The sequence below is a fragment of the Balaenoptera physalus genome (assembly GCF_965194825.1).
Source record: "Balaenoptera physalus genome assembly, chromosome: 20".
Classification (NCBI taxonomy): domain Eukaryota; kingdom Metazoa; phylum Chordata; class Mammalia; order Artiodactyla; family Balaenopteridae; genus Balaenoptera; species Balaenoptera physalus.
In genome coordinates, this window is record NC_138901.1 from 53,257,144 (window position 1) to 53,272,245 (window position 15,102).

Below are 15,102 nucleotides of genomic sequence, written 5' to 3' on the forward strand. Positions count from 1 at the left end.
ATTTGGGCCAAGTTTGCCCATCTGTTTAGAGGAGGGAAGGTGGTGATTGAGATGGTGCCTGTGTTCTCTTCCAGTTGACCTTTGAGACTGGGTTCTTCACCCTTTTGGCTTATGTTCATGGTAGGACCAGTCTAGGCCAAAGACAAGATCCCAAATAATGCTCTAACATGTGCTCATTTTATTTTATATAAGGTTCTAAATCAGCATGCACGAAATTCTGATTAAGAATGGTGGTTGGCCGCGTGCTGGAAATTTTAAGACCATTGTATCAGGTTGGCAGTCAAGTGAACTTCCTACCCTCTGGTTCCTTCTTTAAATAAGGTTTAAAAAATTTTTTTATCTAGATTCCCCTGTGGACCCTTTGCTGCCACCATGTGCTGTTTATATAGAAAGAATCCCGTAACTTGCTTTGGAGACGTGCGTCCTGAAACCAAAGTAGCTCAGGATACAGCCTCTAGGTCATCATTTATTGATTTACAGAGCACCTGTCACAGGATCGAGGCGCTTTACGACACAGTAAACATCACAACAGAGCTCACATAGTTAAATACAATCAACAAATTACAGAACTAAAAACACAGACAGACAGACAAAGAAAACTGGAATGAAGCAACATTATGTCCAATTTCAAAGATGCTGAGAAGTGGCAGTACACAAAAGGTAATTCCACCAACTGGGGACCAGACAGGCAAATACACAGGCACCACAACCCCAAACGGGCAGATTTGCAGAGGGTGAATGAGCATATAAAATAAAATTTCACAGCCAAGAATGAAGGCCATTAAAGACACTATGACACCCAAGTAATCGCAGAACTAGTGGAATAACCTCACAAAAATATTACACCTTGTAATGACAAGAAAACCAACCTCATTTGGACTTTAAACTCGCAAGAGGCCAGAAAGCCGCTGAGATCATCCATCCCATTATAAGCATAGACTGAAATCGAGAAGCCTTTACAAGAACTTGGAATAAATTTAGGAAACAGGCAACGGTTCTACAATCCATAAGACTATGCAGGTGTTGTTGATAGTTGGCACGAGGTCAGGGAGAAACATCCTCTTCCTAAAGCAGACAAGACTCACACTAATGATGAGGCACTGCTGGGACAAAAGCCACCTGGATCAGTGTCACCTGGGTGTGGTTTAACATCAAATGTAGAGGCATTTAGATTCACAGTCAGATGAACACTGGGAAAGGCACAGATGACACCTCTGACAGAGGAAAAGAAGCCAAAACATCTCTCGAGGCCTGTGTTTCCATATGTAGCACGCTCAGGGCACCAGATGGAAAGGGGTGTCATGAGACCTGCACTCATTCCTGGCTCTCCTTCTACTCCCCAAGATCTAGCCCTAAAGAACACATGGTTCCACCAAAGTAACTGCATTAACGTGGCACTTAAAGTTCAAGAATAGTTGTCCCTGAGTTACTAGGTCATTTGCTCCTCTCTGAAGAGTCAAATCCCAGGTTTTAACTCAAGAGATTGCTAGCAGAATTACAGCAATAGGAGAGCAAAATTCAGACTCCATCTTGCCACAAGCAAGCACCATGTGAACAACTTCTGATTTAAGAATAAAAAGGGATTGCATTCAAAGTCCCAGGTAGGCATGCAGTACTGGCACTTTGGGGCAACAATGTTTACAGAGTCTTTGAAAAAGTAAAGTCACACGCCAAGTTCTTGAAGGAAATTGGGCTGCAATGAATCAAACAATTTCACATTCAGCCATTACACATTTATGGGCTTTTTTAATGCTTCAGAGTGAAGAAGAGACTGAGATTTAGAAAAATCACTCTCTACTGTGACTACATCCTCAATTATTTTACTTCTGCTTTAAAAAAGACATGCAAAGTTCGTAAAGGACGGGCTCCTTGCAGGAATCCTTTCACTCTTCTGCCAAAGCATTTCTCCAAACCCCACAGAGCAGAGATGCACCAATTCTCACTGATTCTCACAATTAAACCCCATGTCCCAACGGGTACTGTCTCAAGTTCTATCCCTTATATGCCAAAGACTACCTCCCAGTCCCAGCCTCAAACACAGAGGAACCTGGGCCCACCTTTAACACTGCACATGCTCATTTTACATTTCCTGAAATTATTTTCGAAAACTTATGATATGAAATATACTTATGCTCAAACAGTAATAAAAATCCAAGGGCACTATGTCAGTGGCAAAATCTGTATATGTCAAATAGCAAAGCCTTTCCATCCCTGTAATGCTTTGAGATTCACATAAGAATCTATACAGAACCCAATACATATACTGCCATGGCCATGTGATTTTCAAGTATTAAATTTGTTTGCATAAGGAAACAACCTGAGATTTTTCTAAACTGCACTTCTCTGGCACTCTATTATAACCTTCATTCAATACAATAAAAGCCAACAACTTGACAATTATTGGAAAAAAATTATATTTTGGAAGAACTCACTACATAAGGTGACAGAATTCCAAAATCAAATTACATGAAAATATACATCGCAATTTCTTTGTACAATAGGTGAGAAAAATCTGCAGTATAGAGAATAGAGGCAAAGAAATATGAAGGGCTAAGGAGAAGGGTGTGTGGGTAAACAGCATTTTTAATAGCAAACCCAGAAGTTAAGTAGAAAGCCTGCAGCTGTGCATGCTTTATTCATCCAACCTTCACATTAGGTAACTGAGGGCAAAAATAAAACCAAATCAGAATTTTGTATTGTTTGGGGTAAATTTCAATAATTTAAAATCTGAATTGAATTCAGAACCAACTCTTTTTAGTTCTTGGGGAAAATGACTGAATTCAAGAGCTCTCAACAATGAAAAAATGTTATTGCTATATCCAATCCAAGAGATGGGTGCAAGTATAATACAAAAGGGATGAAGCACCTAGTGATGACCATTCCTCTGAAGTCATCATTAAAAATCAAGTAGTTGCTTATTGAGTGTTTCAGTATTTGAACTAAATGATTTGAAAACTTCCTGGCAGACAGAAGAGATAAAAGCAAAGGGGAGTGTGTCCAAACAAAGAAGATACAAAGTTTAGTAAGTGAAAAGAGTTTAATGAAGCCTCAATGGTTTAAAGGAAATTAAATGGAAACTTTTAATCCTAATTGCTTTTTATCTGACATGCTTTAAGGAGTCTTTTAAAACTGATAAGAAACAATGAATAGGGAAAGAAAACCTGCTAAAATCTTTTAGAATTTACACGATTCTTATTCCACTACAAGAAAGCATTATTTGGTACAAGGTGTGTTTGTGGATGTACATGAACAGTATATATATTATCCGGATCATGTTGTGCTATGTACAGGTCTTTACAACTCTTCCTGAAGGTTAAAACAGTTCATTAGAATCAAAATGCGTAATCATCTGTAAGTTGGCACTTGTTAGGCTCTTGTCGGCGTTGATACTGGCATGTTTTATTGCAGCCCAGTTCCAGCCAGTGTTTGCCAACTTGTTACAACAGAAGTCCAGCAATAGGTGGGTAGAGTGCAGGAAAAACAGTGCCATGTTTCTCAATTGGAGACCTACAAGAAAGCAAACAGCATTATGTAATGATATTATAAATTACAAAAGAATTAATTGATTAGAAATTTTTATTTGTATTCCATTTCTTGGGAAACAAATTTTTCATTTCACTTTAAGCTCACTTTTGTGCTTTTCCAATATGATAGCCACATACAACCATTTCATTTTAAATTCAAATAATTGTTAATAAAATTTTAAATTTAGTTCCTCAGTCACACTACCCACATATCGAGTGCTCAGTATGTCCACTGACTACCATGTTGGACACTGCAAATATAGATTATTTCCATCAGTGAAGAAAGTTCTATTACTAAGCCTTAACTTAGATTTCTCTAGGTTCAGTCCAAACCTATTTTATCCACGAAGCCTCCGACAACTGACCTTCTCTCCTAATTAGAGTTTCCTATTGTTTTGTATCTGCTGATCTCATGTGTTCAATTAGACTAGAAGAACCACAACTAAATAAAAACAACTACCACCTTATCGAGTGCTTATTATGTGCCAAGCAGTATACAAAGTGTTACACAAACTTATCTCATGTAATGCTCATAATCACCATATGAAGGGGTTTCCCCCATTTTACAGAGAAAAGAGAGACAAGGTCACAGAGCTAATTAATAAGTGGCAGAGTTTCCTGTTCAAAAGGTTAGGAAAACACTAGTTTCAATTAAAAAAAAAAAGTCGAATTAAATGATTGGACTTTGCAGAGCTTTTATTATATGAACGTGTCCTTTGAGTATGTAGGGGGAGCAATAGAAGGGGGCAGGGGAGGAGAATACCTATTACTATTACATCGGATCAAGTACTCCAGAAACACAGAAGTCTGAATCACCTGCCAAGCCAATGCTGGTCACAAAGAAGTCTAATAGAAGATGACTGGGAATCCAAGGGATATAATTTTAAACTCCTAACAATGAAGCCCAATGTACTTAGAGCCATGGCAAATATTTAACTCACACCAGACGTGTGAAAAGTTCAGTGTGTCTTCTAAATCCCCGAATGAATTTATCAATATTACAATCACCGGAATTCAACCATACCAGAGCTCTGATGTGGGCAGGAAGAAAGCTGTGGGCTTATCTATGGCCGAACATGTGCCTATTTCCCGAATTTAGACTGCCTCCCTAAGACAGCTCCTGAGAAGTAGAATGACTGCTAAATTTCTCTCCAAAGGGCTCATACCAATCAATGTAAATGGTCCCCAGCAAAGCACTGAATCCACCAAATATGAATATACCACCTTCACCAGCAATCAGGTTCTATCGTTTGCACACAGATACACATATGTGCACACGTTTTATTAGAAAATCTAAAGACATAGACTGATACTCAAGAGAAATCATTATGAATAGGACTGTAACTTTTAGGTTATGTTACGTAAATGTTTTTCCAGAGACTACATATCACACCCAAATTTACCCCTGCCCAATTAACCTCTCAGGGCTGAAAAAGAACTGGGTATAGAGCTTGGGCATTCAGTAATCATTCCCTTATGATATGAACAAGAAATTTCAGGGCCACAAAAGAACCATTTAAACTGTTTCCATGTGAGGTTTTAAAGAAAAATACTCCAGAGAGGGCTGACTATAGAAAGTCATTAACTACCCAAAATCAGGTATTGGAGCCTTTTAGTAGTTAGGACCCAGCTTTAAATAGCTTTAGCTTCTTCAGCAGGAAAAGAAAAATCTACTCCCCCCCACCCTTTAAATAAAATATATTCTAGACAGAAAAAAGGCCTTGGTACAGAAAAAGCAAGTTTGTTGTTCTTTTCTCTAGAAAGAGAAATGTGAAACTGAATTACCTGCATAACACTCAAATAAACGGTGCTGACCTAAAACAGTCATTTACAATTTGTAAGCATATCCCATTTCTGGTTTAAAATAAATCTTCTGTTGTGTGACGTTGTTAAAAAATCACACCATTTTTATATTAATGGAAATTATATCAACTGTATGTCTTTACAAAATAACTTAAGTATCTATTTTTTGCCTCAAACTTACACTTCATTATTCTTGATTTCTAACCTACAAATCCGGAGATGGTTTAGTTGGAAAGTGTCTTGTTCCGTTTATTTCTAAAACTAGAATCAAATCATTAGTTTTCCATGTGGCTACACAATTTAATCTTTTTAAAAGGCCTAAAAAAATAAAAAGACAAGCGTGATTTTCAAAAAAAAAAAAACACTTTTTTTTTTAACACTTTTTGATGTTAAAGACAATATTGAAAGTAATTCGTCATTCAAGGGTAAGTGTCCCAATAAGCTCAACCATTCTTAAGTGAAAGCAGTCCATGAGTTAAATAGCTTAGTATCAAGGAAGTTTTCCCCATTATCTTTCACACAGATGATTCCAAAAGTTCCAATTCATTCTACACTGCCACCAAATATACTACTTACTAAACAACAACTCTCCCCCTATCACCAATCCATCCGTTTTTCCCCCAAACTGAACTATTCTTTTTCTTTTCCTTATGTCACGCACTGGTGACCACCCACACACTTCCTTTCTGAGGTCGGTAATACCTCACTCTCCTAGCTCTCCTCCTTGTGACCAAGCAGCCCACATGTTTCTGTCCCCTAAATGTGGAAATTGTGTAAGATGCTGTCTTTGGCCCTAGTATGTACTGCTCTCTATATCAAATGAATGGTCATCTCTACTCTAGAGACTTCTAATCTCACTCGCAGCCCTACGTCTAACCTCCGTCCTAACCATTCAGTACCAGTCATACTTTCTCAAAGCCGCACCGTGCTTCTACTCCCACTAGAGCTCTGCGTGTGGTTTAACCTTTTTTATGCCTGGTCTAACTGGCTAGGTGAACAGCTCTCTAATGGCCTGGATAATGTCTATGGCACTCCTACAGAGCCCCTTCTTTCCCAAGAAAACAGTGCCTTTGTAAATATTCATTAACAAGAAATGAAATGAGCTCAGGGTCAGCTGTTCTTGGTGTTACCTCTCATTTCAAGATATAAATCTTAATCCTTAATAACACGCAACTGTTAAAAGGGAAGCAGATATATATTACTGAGCTAGTAAAATATCAAGACAATGTTGAAAGTACAGAGTGTATGCTATGTATACATTTGTTATAAACACAGACACACAAAATCACACTTGTGTGTACATGTGTGTTGGGGGGAGAGTAAGATTTCTGAAAGATTAAACAGTGTTTACTTCTGATAGCAGAACTGGGGAGCTGAGATGGGAAAGAGATTTACTTTTCCTTATATATAGCTGCAACTATAAAGGTAGCAGTCAGATTCAGAGAGAACCAAAATAGAGCCATGATATTTATGGGTTAGAGAAGATGTTTCTAGAAGGGACATCAATAATCAATTCAATTCAATTGCTACAGAGATTAAAAATCAAAACTAAGGGACTTCCCTGGCAATCCAGTGGTTAACACTCCCCACTTCCACTGCAGGGGGCACAGGTTCGATCCCTGGTTGGGCGAACTAAGATCACACACGCCTCACGGTGCGGCCAAAAAAACCCCACTAAACTAAAATTAAGCCTTTGGATGTGGCAAACAGGCAGCCCCTGGTTTCCTTATTACTTTAGTTTTCTGTGGAGAGGGAAGAAGGTGAGCCAAATGTGCTGGAAGATGGACAGTTTAAAAAAAAAACAAGGCAAAGCCCCTTTGTTTCCCAGGTCCCTCTCTTCCTCCCTAAAGTTAAGTAGTACTACAAATTTTAAGAATTTTCCATATTTCTTCTAGTCCTTTCTTTTTTAAAAAAACTTTTATTCTATCAGATTACTATGATAGAATAAAATATAGTCGGTTTTACTTTATAATTTACATAAATGATATACTTTTTTTTTGAAAATTGCTTTTCCTACTCAAGATTGTGTTGAGATTAAACCATGTGATTATATATAACTAAGTCTACATTAGGTATTTTAGCTGATACGATAGAATACTGTAACTGATATTAATAGTAACTGATCAATTCTAATAGGCCTTTTAAAAATTACACACAATACTGCAAGCAATATCCTTGCATCATGTCTCTCTGTACACATGTGCTAGAGTTTCTCTAACCTATACACCTAAATCGCAGGATATGTGTTTTCAAATTGACTAGCTATTACCAAATTGCTCTCCAATGTTGACAGAACAACTTCACTTATGCCAGTATTTCAGGTACACCATTTCCCGAAATCCTCACCAACACTTGGGTTTCTTGGACAGTTTGATTTTTGACAACCTGATGGATTTGATGTCATCCCCTGTAGCTTTGTATTTCTGCTTACAAATACAGCTGAATTAATTTTTGCATGCATAACAACAATCATCTTTCTTTTTGCTTCTATTTATTATCTATTCATATCATTTTCCTTTGTGCTGATATTTTTCTTATTGCTTTGCAAAAGTTTGTAGATTCTAGATAGAAATCCTGAATATTAGATTTACAGAAAATTTCTCCCAGTTTGCCACTTATTTTCGTTAACTTTATCTTGTCATAATATTTAAGTTTTTGGTTTTGATACAACCAAATTTATCAAATTTTTTCCTTTTATGGGTGTTACTGGTGCCTAATAAATCCTTCTCTACCTTGATATTCTCCTGTATTTTGTTCTGATAGTTTTGTTTTTCATATCTGTCTTATGTTTTAAAATTTACTGGAGATAGCTTAGTCTCCTCCTTACCTCAGTCAACAAGATCACTATAGATCACCTGTATTAGTGGGAGTGAGATGGATGCATCCTTGAAGCAGGTTGAGTAGAGTTTGCACTTTTCTTCATAATCTTATTGTAACACAAGAGATCAGAAAGCCTCAACGTTTAAGGAGCTCTAATTTTAAGGAGATACAGGTGAGATGTGGAGGCTAATCCTTAAATGATCTGAATATGAAACCCATCAAGGATGTGGTCCTATTGTGATAATCACATACTCCAAATGTGGTCTCAAGTAAGCCATGAAGAAAATATGGCCGCCTAGGAGGAACAGAAGCCATATACATGGAGCCACATATACTTCTATTTGTGAGAAATGACTCTAGATTCATGCGTACACATATGCAACGAGGTAAGGCAGAAAATCTTCTATCTTACTGTGCTGGGTTACACAATGCCTACTATCCTGGGTCAGGGTATCTACGAAACAGATTCTCAGACAGGTATTTGTAAAACGTTTACTGGGAAGTGCTTCCAAAAACAAGAGTGAGGGAAATAGGTCTAAGCAGAAGAAGAAGAAGAACTGAGGGGGGCAGTTGAAATAAAGGCTTCAGTCAATCCCACACTAGAATGGCCCTTCAGATAATTCCCAAATTGAGAAAAAAGTCCAAGCCTTTGTATCAACCCATCCCTTACCCAAACCAACTAGTCCTTGGATGCAAGTGGCCTCTGGAGAAGGGGACTAACTTGGGCAAGTGATCTCTTTTAGCTAAGGGCAACTCCTAGGAAGCAACTCAGCTATGAGTTATCAGTAGGCAACATTCCCAGCAGGCTGGGATATGATTATTTCCCTCTGGACAGGAGACAGTAACATCCACTACACCCATAGCTTATCTTCTCTTATCATCTTACTTATTCCCTGATGAAGCCAACCAGCAAGTTGTGAGTGGACCTATGAAGACGCCCATGTGACAAAAAACTTAGGACTCAGTCAGTGGCCTGTAAGGAATAGAAACCTGACAAAAACCAGTTGACTGAACTTGGAAGCAGATCCACCCACAGCTGAGCCCTGAGATGGCTGCAGTGCCAACCAACACCTTGACTGCAGCATTATAAGGAGCCCAGAGCCAGAAGAGTCAACCGAGTCATACACGGAACCCTGGCCTATGGAAACCATGAGATAAGAAATGCTGTTTTAAGTCACTGAATTTTAGGTAATTTGTAACATAGCAATAGAGAATTAATACAATTCCTCTAGCCTTGATACAGAACCAAAAGACCAAAGTCCTTTTGTCTAGTGGTATAGAATGTGGCCATGCTGCTGATCTATGGGAAAGGGAGGATTTGTTTCTCCCTTTTTCCTCTCTCTTCATCCCATCCCACACCTGAATTAGAAAAAGGATATGGTTATTATTAATAATCTTTATATAGGAGACACAATTACTACATGATTATACTTATATCAGGTATCTAAAGTAGTCACACTGATAGAAACATAGAGTGGTGGTTGCCAAGGCCTGGGGAGAGGGGGAATGGAGAGTTGTTGTTCAAGGGGTAGAGAAGTTTCAGTCGTGCAAAATGAAAAAGCTCTAGAGATGTACTGTACAACAATGTGCATATAGTTAACAATACTGTACACATAAAAATTGTTAAGAGGGTAGATTTAGGTCGTGTGTTTACCACAATAAAAGTGAAATAAAGAAAATCTGGGTCAAGAACATCAACACTAATGCTTCCAGTTTAAAAAAAATTACATTAAGTTATGGATTTCGATGTAAAAAATTACATCATAAAAAATACTAAATTAAATTTACTTTTCATTCAACCCAAATAGAATGTACATTTTTCAAGTGCTTATTGTGGGTTTTATTTCACATCATCCTATCACAAGACTACAGAGACTGAGGATATTCAGAAAGTGCATGAAAAAAGCAAGTCTTTAAGAAGAGTTTGAGTGATAGACTAGAGCTCGCTAAATCTGCCACAAAGCAACAGGTTTCTATAGTATAGCCGTGGGCATAAAAATCATGTAATGACAGAGACATTTAGATTATGTGGGGCTTCCCTGGTGGCGCAGTGGTTAAGAATCCGCCTGACAACACAGAGGACACGGGTTCGAGCCCTGATCCAGGAAGATCTCATATGCCACGGAGCAACTAAGCCTGTGTACCACAACTACTGAGCCTGCGTACCACAACTACTGAGCCTGCGTGCCACAACTACTGAAGCCCGCATGCCTAGAGTCTGTGCTCCGCAACAAAAGAAGCCACCGCAATGAGAAGACCGCGCACCACAACGAAGAGTAGCCCCCACTTGCTGCAACTAGAGAAAGCCCGTGAGCAACAACGAAGACCCAACACAGCCAAAAATAAATAAGTAAAAATAAACAACTTTATAAAAAATAATAATAATAAAAAAATAAAGATTATGTGGGCACCTCAACCCTACAGCCCACCTTGTTCTGTGCATTAGGTAGATGAGTAAAACATAGACCCTTTTTTAGAATATATTAGTTAAGTCATAGAGTCTGATGTGATTTCTTAATTTAATTTTCAAATGATTTCACTTTTAGTGCAATCCAAACAGATGACTGGAATTGGGTACTTTCTGAGGCATTACTTCCCAACTGCATCATATCATACGTAACAAGAGCAGTAAGACAAATTCATAAATGGCTAAAAGTTAAGACTATGTGCTACAGTGCTTCAGAAAGGGAAGAATTTGCTTGGGGATGAAGAGCAATAACTTCATGAAAGAAGGGGAATTTGAAATGGACCTCATCTCAAGTGGCAAAAGAAACAGAACACACATTCCAGACCCTTGGCACGGGAAATGGGTCGAGTATTTGACTTGAATGAATGACAAGATACATTTCAGAAAGAGAGAGACTATATGAGCATACGAGGGAAGCTACTAGCAATTTTTAATCAACATACAATAGACAAGATTGGGTCCCTGAATGCTAGTTAAGTACGTCTGCTTGAATTACTCTTTTTTTTTTTTTGGCGGCACCACACAGCTTGTGGGATCTCAGTTCCCCAACCAGGAATTGAACCTGTGCCACAGCAGTGAAATCTTAACCACTAGACCACCAGGAAACTCCCCTTAATTACTTATTAATCAATGTTTCCCAAAGAATGTTTGTCTTTGGCCACAGGGGGGCCAAAGGATCCTCGTGATGAGGATGAGCTTCAGACTGAAAACGCAAAATCGTTTACTCAGTTCTTACCAGTGAAAAACACACAGTTCAAAGACTATAATTTTTTACACAGAAGCCTGAGCTTAATACTAACACAATAAGTTAGGAAGAGTAACTAAAATTAACCATTAAAATATTAGTGCATTAATTTAATTCAAAATTCTGTCCTATCTAACATCCAGCTGCCACACATACCCTTCTACAACAGTGCACAGACATTACAATGCACGAATGAATCTATATGTAGGACTTGCGACTTTAAAGAAGGATGTGTAAGCAGTGCTGACCTGTTTGCCAAGATTTCCAGTTATTGCTTCCTACACCTTTAATTGTAAGTTCTCAGTTTAGTTTCATCATTAACAGTATACTATACTGTTTTTCAATTAACCTATTCTATGCAAGGAGGTATTTTGATTCAACATTGTTATTTGCCTCCGTCTTCTTTTTACGTGAACCTTAATCTTGATAAGTATACTTTAAAGATGTGTATGTTATGATCAAGTATAAATTAACTCTAATCCCACCAACAAAGAAGATAATATATAATCCCTTACAAGACTGGTTCGTGACACTTCATTCGTATTTATTTATTTTATTTGCAATATACTATCAAGGTAAATAAAATTCTTGATTATTTCCTAAATTTATAAAGTACTGTTTATAAGGTAAAATCACGCATAAGCTTAGGCTCCAACCTATTATTTCCTTCCACTCAATTCGTTGTTGTCACCAAGCTCTTTTCTGACTGGAAAATAGTATGGGTAAGGAAAACAAGCCCTGAAGTGTTTGTTGTTCCTAAGATATTGTCCGACCCATAAAAGAACCAACGCAATGAATGAGCTGAGCTTTGTGAAGACTAACATGGCAGTTGTATCCAGGACAAATATCTAGGATGAAGTGCAGGCCGACACAAAAGATGTTCAACTAGTAACAAGAACTTGACCTAAGGTGGTGGAAAGCAAGAGTCAAAAGAAAAGATGAGGATCACTGACTAGACGTGTGGGAGGTATTAGATGTAATGATAATGAAATCAGGACAGGACTGTTAGCAAAAATAAACAAAACAGATATAAATAAGATGGTGAAAAACAAATAATTTGAAGACTGCAAGGTTATTGCTATATCTGTTGGGAACAAAGAGAAGTAAGGTTAATTTTCAGCATTTTAGGTTATTATAACAAGATCTAAAAGTAGATATGAGTCTTTTCAGAAACTTAGAGATATCAAACATGAAAACAGAATGAAAAGTGGGTAGACTTTAGCTTAACTTCTGATTTACCTTTGCATTTGATACGTTTAATCATAAAAATCATAAATAAAAATTAAGACAGTGTGATACCGGTTCAAGGATAGACAAGCCAACCAAGGAAACCTAGAAAGGTCAGAAACAGATCAACACATACCTGGAATGTAGTTTTACAACATAACCGACACTGCATATCAGTGGTGAAAGGATGGACTTGTCAATAAATGATGCAGTCAACAGTTATATATTAGGGGGAATCAAAGGGTAAAGTTGAACTCCAGCTCACACCATACATCAACCAATTTCAGTGAATTCAACACATTTGTGAAAGGCAAAACCATAATAACTTTTAGAAGACAATATACAACAGTAGCTTTCTGACGGCAGGGAAGAAACTAAGACACAAAAAGTAAAATGCATACAGGAAAGAACTAAAAAATTAAACTGCATTAAAATTAAGCACCTCTGTTCATCCAAAGACACCATGGAAAAAGTGAACTGACAAGGATACAAATCAATAACCTAACTGAAAAACAGGAAAGACCAGAATAAGCATTTCACAGAGGAAGTGTCAATGGTCAAACACATGTTACAATACGCAACTGCATTGGTAACTAAGGCAACACACATTAAGTCCATAATGACATATCATTTTACACCAGATCAAAAACTTTCGGAAAACAAACTTTGAAGAAGTCTGATAATATCAAATGTTAAAGAGAATATGGAACAAATGGAATCCTTGTCCTTGCCAAAAGGAGTATAAATAGATGCAACATTTTGGAAGACAATTTGGCATTATCTACTCAAAGTGATGTGCATATACCTTTAACTTAATGCCACCCCTACGTATACACCCAAGAAACTCTTGTAGTATCTCTGCAACAAGAAACAAGGATAGCCACATTCTCTGTAATAGCAAAAACAGAGCAAAATAGGGGAATTCCCTTGTGGTCCAGTGGTTAGGACTCTGTGCTTTCACTGCCCTGGGCCCAGGTTCAATCCCTGATTGGGGAACTAAGATCCTGCAAGCCAGGAGGCATGGCCAAAAAACCCCAAAAGAACAAAAAACAAACAAACAAAAAAAACCCAAGCAAAAACAAAACAAAACAACAACAAAAAAAGCAAAACAAACAAAAGAACCCCTCCCCAAATAGAGAAATAATGCAATGAGAATCAAGAGTAATTTATCTAATGAAACACTACTTAACAGCGAAAACAGAAGAAATATAACTGCACATAACAAAGACCAATTTCAAGAATATAATGATGAGCTAAAAGTCACAAAAGAATGCATACATTATAATTCCACATATATTCAGTTCAAAAACATGGAATATGTTGTTTAGGAATACAAACTTGATGAAATTGTGAAGAAAAGCAATGGTAAACAAAGAATTGGGAATATGAAAAAAGGATGGGGTAGGAGGGGAATATAGGAGATGTAACAGGTAATAAAGTTCTTTTTCTTTTTTAATATTGATTGATTGATTGATTGGCCACACCACAGAGCTTTTGGGATCTTAGTTCCCCACCAGGGATTGAATCTGGGCCCTCGGCAGTGAGAACACAGAGTCCTAACCACTGGACCACCTGGGAATTCCTGAAGTTCTTTTGCTTAAAATAGGTGGCCAGGTACAGGGATGTATCATGTATTCTGATTTTTTAGATGCTACGCTTCATAAACAGGTTTTATCACCTCGATATTTGATTTTAAAAAGGGAAACCAAATAACTTAAATATCACACATTTGGTCAATTCATCTACACCATGTCCTCTTCTAAGCCAGATGGGTGGCTGCTATCTTTGGCTCCTTGCTAGACTTAAAACGGACTTGTGGACACATGGTATACAATAAAAGGGAAAATTTTCCTACTGGCCCTATAAGTAATAAACAAGGAGATAAAGACCAATTAAAACAAGAAAGGTAGATGTTTAATATAAAATATGATCCTTTTTTTAAAAAAACTGGGAAACAAAAATTTAAGTCATTCTTTATTCATATAGCACAGTATGAAAAGATACAAGAAACTTCAATGCCTAGCTTAATCAAAGATGGTAAACCAAAAGGTAAAACGGAGGAAACTTAGCTTTAAAAAAAAACAGAACAGAACTTTATAATGAGAAATTTTACCATCAGTGAAAAGAAACAGACTGCTACCATACTAACAACCAGTTTAACACAGAATATCTAGTAAAAAACAGCTGCATTTACTGAAGGAAAAAGCAAGCGGATGACACTATTTCTGCTGAGAAATAGGAGACTACTGGATACTACCACTAAAAAATGAGGCCAATGAAAACAAGCAATTCAAATACCCAAATCACACAATTTCTAAAAACATTTATGACGTATAAAAATGCTAAAGAATAGGACAATTTTTTAAATGAACTTACCCTGAAATAAGTGAAGTTACAGCTGTTGAATAAGTGTCACTCAAAAGCAGTCTCTTGGCTTTTTCTTACACAGCGGGCAACTTTCCTTTTGAATTCTCCATTTCTGTCTTCCCTCCATTCTTTCTGTAAGTACCAAAGTA

At 37.4% G+C, this 15,102-nt stretch overlaps 1 protein-coding gene across 1 annotated transcript in view; it reads right to left on the reverse strand.

Moving 5' to 3' along the window:
- Positions 1 to 446: 446 nt before the first annotated feature.
- UBE2G1 (ubiquitin conjugating enzyme E2 G1) overlaps positions 447 to 15,102 on the reverse strand; it is a 98,328-nt gene continuing 83,672 nt past the window's right edge. The window contains exons 5-6 of the mRNA XM_082443949.1: positions 14,963 to 15,085; positions 447 to 3,507 (exon numbers count right to left, since the gene is read on the reverse strand). Coding sequence (XP_082300075.1) covers positions 14,999 to 15,085 — 87 coding nt within the window. The 3' untranslated portion in view covers positions 447 to 3,507; positions 14,963 to 14,998. The remainder of the gene's footprint in view (positions 3,508 to 14,962; positions 15,086 to 15,102) is intronic.